The following is a 4,434-nucleotide window of genomic DNA, read 5'->3' on the forward strand; positions in this document are numbered from 1 at the left end:
ATCCCACATGCCGCGGAGCGGCTGGGCCTGTGAGCCATGGCCACTGAGCCTGCACGTCCGGAGCCTGTGCTCCGCAACGGGAGAGGCCACAACAGTGAGAGGCCCGCGTACCACAAAAAAAAAAAAAAAAATGGTTCTTGGAGGGGGTGAGGTTGGAGACCTCAACCTGTCAAGAGCCTCCATTTCTTGGGCTCCCAAGCCCTTAGACCAAGACCAATAACCGGGCCCATTGTCCATCCCCGAACCCCATTAAAAAAATTAAAAAAAAAAAAAAACTCTAACTAGCTATATTTTCCCCTTAAGAAGGAAGCCAAAGCCAGTGAGGTGGTATTAAAACAAAAAGGTAATCCTCTACACTACTGTGTAAAATAAAATAAGTTTTCAAGAAAGCAATTTGGCAATATATATCAGTGTTAAAAATATTCGTATCTTTTGACCCAGTATTTCAATTTCTGGGAATCTATCCTATGGAAGTAGTCCAAATATTGTGTAAAAGGGTATGGAGTAGGAGATTTAAACCAAGTAAGCCTCCTAAGTCAGCCTTGGCAAAAGAAAAACAGTTTCTGGAGGCTGCATCTAAATCCAGTAAGATCTGCCTGGAAATGGGTGGGATGATGTTCCAGGGAGGGATTGAGCCATGGGCCCCAACAGGAAGAGCGCAGGGAGCACTGACAGGCCTTTCCAGAGGATAATCTAAAGTTCCCTCACAGAACTTCCCTGGAGGTCCAGTGGTTAAGAATCCCCGCTTCCACTGCAGGGGGCACCAGTTCGATCCCTGGTTGGGAAACTAACATCCCGCATGCCGCTCAATGCAGCCAAAAACTAATAATAATAAAGTTCCCTCACCCCAGACACTGCCACCCCAGGGACCTCAGGGGAGGGAGGAAAAGCACTCTGGGCACCACACACTGTCAACCAAATTTACATCTCACTCCCAAATGGCAAAAAGGAACTGTCACCTTCAAGCTCTTGTCAAATGGGCATTTACAACATCTAAATTAACACTCAAATTAGAGTTAATAAAGGGCCAGTGCAAATGTCCTCACTAAAGACCCCACTACCCCCACGCCTGTAAATTTATGCCTCAGTGTCCTTCGCCTCTAAAAATTTCACTTTTGCATCTTCCAGGTTGGTTATTTAACCCATCCAGCACATCAGGCCAGACTCACACGTGTCCGGGACGCACTGAGCGAGCCTCGTTTCAAGTCCCAAGTCACCGATCTGGGCCTCGCAGTACCCCGGGCAGTGGGTGGCATTGCCTCAGCTGCTCACTCCAGCCAAACTCAGAGTAACCTGAGCACCCCCAAGAAAAAACACCTGCTTCCGAAGGTGTCTTTCCTACCCAGCAAGCACGCTGATACCCTAAAGGAGGTTCGGCTGGCATTCGGGGGGCAGAGTTTCCACAAGTTCCCTGCGAACACCACACAGCCACCCCAGGTGAATGTGAGTTTGCCCATGTAACTTCCCCTTCCAAACGCCTTGATTTTTCTGCTTCCATAATGGAGCAAGAACCTATCACCACTCTTTCATGGGGCATGAGAAGAACAAGGTTTTTTTTAAATTAAGTGCCTATCATTGCTTCACTATCTTATTCCAGTAAGATTACAAGGGGAGAATTATTACTATCTTCTATTTAGAATAAATTGACTCCAAAGGAGTAACTTGTCCAAAAGTTCATAATTGTTAACTGGTAAGCCGCTGGAGTCCAGCCAGACCCGTCTAAAATTCCAAAGGGAAAGCAGACAGTGACAAAGCACAACGGTGCTTGTCCTGATTTTACCTGCCCCAGTGAAAGGCAACAGGCTCACAAGAAGAACGTCCTCGGCTCCGCCCCGCCCCTCGCGGCATCGCGCGGATTGGCTGGGAGGCCCCGTACGCCGCGAGCCACGCACGCTGTGATAGGTCGCGACCGCCGGAAGCGGGCTGGCCTGGGCCCCTTTAGGACTCACTCGCTTATGCTGCGCGTCGATGCGTCGCTGCCCTCCTCCCAGTAGTGCGGCTTGACGCTTGTTCTCGATGCGCTCATTAACAGACACAGGCTGAGTGCACACGCTGCGCACCACGGCCCGGAGACTTCTCACTACAGCACTGAGCCTGATTCCAGGTGCCGCCACGCGTATCGCCGCCGCCGCCATTTTTGCTTTACCAGCGCACCTGAGTGCGCATGTGCGTCTTGTGCGCACCGCGGAGTCTGCGCCTGCGCAGCGTCGGCGGGACGTAGGGAGTCTGTGGGCTGGAATGCGGAGCGCGTTTAGCAGAAAGGCCGGAGAGTTCGAGACCCGGGGCTGCGCTAGGGCGTCACCCTGAGATGTGTGGGACTGGTCTTGCGATGTTGTGCCCGCCGGGCTGCACAGAAGAGCGACTTAGCCCTTGCTTTTCTCTGGCTACCTAGACCCCTAAGTTTTGTCCTCCCACTTTCTTTAGAAAATAAAGTTAACCACCGTTTGTTGAATACTGTACCAAGTGTTGCTTTAAGCATTTACCTGCATTAGCTTACTATCCGGATTTCACAGATGTAGCAAATGAAGCCCAGAGAGGTAGAGTGATTTGATCAGCCAAGACTAGAGATGTAATGAAACCAGGATTCAAACACAGACGTATTATGTACCACTTAGCACCAGGCTTCAGCATCACCTGAAAGCGAGTTGGAAATGCAAACTTTCAAATTCTCAGGCTCCATCCAAGACCTACTGAATCAGAAATTCTGGGGCTGTTGCCAGCAATCTGTTTCAACAGATGGCCTGTAGGTGATTTTGATGCTTGCTCGAGTTTGAGAACCACTGCTCTAGGGATTTAGAACTGAACTGTTGGGAGCTTGTCCATCTGTTTCCCCAGCTAACAGCTCTTCAAAGCAAAGAACAAGGTGTATATTTCACATCCTTAGCCACAGAAAACTGCTAAAGTTGATCATTAACCCCGCCGAGCTCCAGCTCACAGCCAGGGCCTTCGTAAAGTCCAAACTCTGGCCTGAGACTTTAACGTTAATAGAACTCAATTTAGCAAACATTTTTGAGCAGCTGCTATGTGCCAAGAACTAACCACTAGTACTTATTACTTTCCTGGAGTAGGAATTGTTCACCTACATATGCAGTGAAGCTGAGGGTCTAAGGCTTGAAGGCATGTGGCGGGACAAAGCCCACCTGCATCTCTCTGACTCCGTAGTAGATGCTCTTGGCCCTGCATCTGGGTCCCTGCTGTAAGGACCTTTCCAATCTAGAGAGGTAGACAAAGGAGCAGCCTGGTAGCACAGGGGAGAATTTAGGCAAGGCTGGGTGTGTAAAGGAGAGTTATCTCTGAGAAGGTAGCTGCATGTCAGGAGTAATGGCCTGTTCAGATTCACACACATGGTTGAGTCCCCAGCTTTTGGGAGAATGGTGGTACATGAGCCTGAAAAGCAGGGATGTAGTTACAGTGTGAAGAATTTTGCCATATTCAGACATTGGGACTTGATTTGGTTTGGGGCATTGGAACTCCTTTGTCCTAAGATGCTTTGCAGATCCCTCTCCTGTGGCACATCTCACATGGTGTTAACATTGTTTAGAACTCTTCCCAACTAAATTCGCAAGCCAGAGGGCATGGACTGTGGCAGCTTGCTCACCACTGTGGCCCTTGCACCGGGAACAAGGCGCAACACACAGGAGGCCTTCAGAATGTATTTGTGGAATTGAACTGAGCTAGCAAATAGACAATAGCATGTTTTCTCCTATGCCTATTCATCCTTCCAGGCTCTACTCAGGTTATTTCCTCAAGGCAGTCTACACTGATCCTCCCTCTACCTGGGTTAGGGAAACTATCAGTCCCTCAGGAAGCAAGGAAGATTTTGTTCTTATTTAACTTTGAGTAACCAGCATTTAGCAGAAAGCCCAGCACAGAAGGGATCCAGAAACAACTCTTAGACCGAACCTCAGTGCTCCCTCCAGGTAGTTCTCTTTCCCTCCCCTTCTTTCTCCTCCCAGTCTTCTTTTTTGCTGTACTAGTGCCCCACCCATGGTTGCTCAATACAGAATTCTAAAGATCTATCATGTTATTTCTCCTACTTCAGATGCAAGACCCAGTCTAGGGTAGGTGGGAGGAGGAGGAGGAGGATTTATTTACCCAACAATTGCCCTTTGGAATCCTTACATTCTCTGGCCTATTTTTCTGTCCCTAGTGCCCCTTCACTGAATTACTACGTCTGAGTTATTTCTACACTTCAAGACAGGAGTCACCCTGATCTGGCCATCCTATTCTTGTCAATGACCACTGTCAGCAAAAATGGGTGAAATAGAAGGAAGGAGTAAATTTGGAAGAGATGCCATATTTAGGAGAGTGTGTTAGTCTGAATCTTCAGAGAAGCAGCTGCCAAGAGGGGAATTAAACATGTAAGAAATCAGTTAGGGGACCACCTGTGAGAGAAAACAGAGCAAAACCTGGGAGAGGCTGGGAGAACTATCA

At 48.6% G+C, this 4,434-nt stretch overlaps 1 protein-coding gene across 1 annotated transcript in view; it reads right to left on the bottom strand.

The window, feature by feature from the left end:
* PCCB (propionyl-CoA carboxylase subunit beta) overlaps positions 1 to 2,248 on the bottom strand; it is an 85,651-nt gene extending 83,403 nt beyond the window's left edge. Inside the window, exon 1 of the mRNA XM_007102547.4 lies at positions 1,950 to 2,248. Within this exon, the coding sequence (XP_007102609.1) occupies positions 1,950 to 2,135 (186 nt within the window). The 5' untranslated portion in view covers positions 2,136 to 2,248. The remainder of the gene's footprint in view (positions 1 to 1,949) is intronic.
* Between the last annotated feature and the right edge of the window lie 2,186 nt (positions 2,249 to 4,434).

The sequence above is a fragment of the Physeter macrocephalus genome, chromosome 1 (assembly GCF_002837175.3).
Source record: "Physeter macrocephalus isolate SW-GA chromosome 1, ASM283717v5, whole genome shotgun sequence".
NCBI lineage: Eukaryota > Metazoa > Chordata > Mammalia > Artiodactyla > Physeteridae > Physeter > Physeter macrocephalus.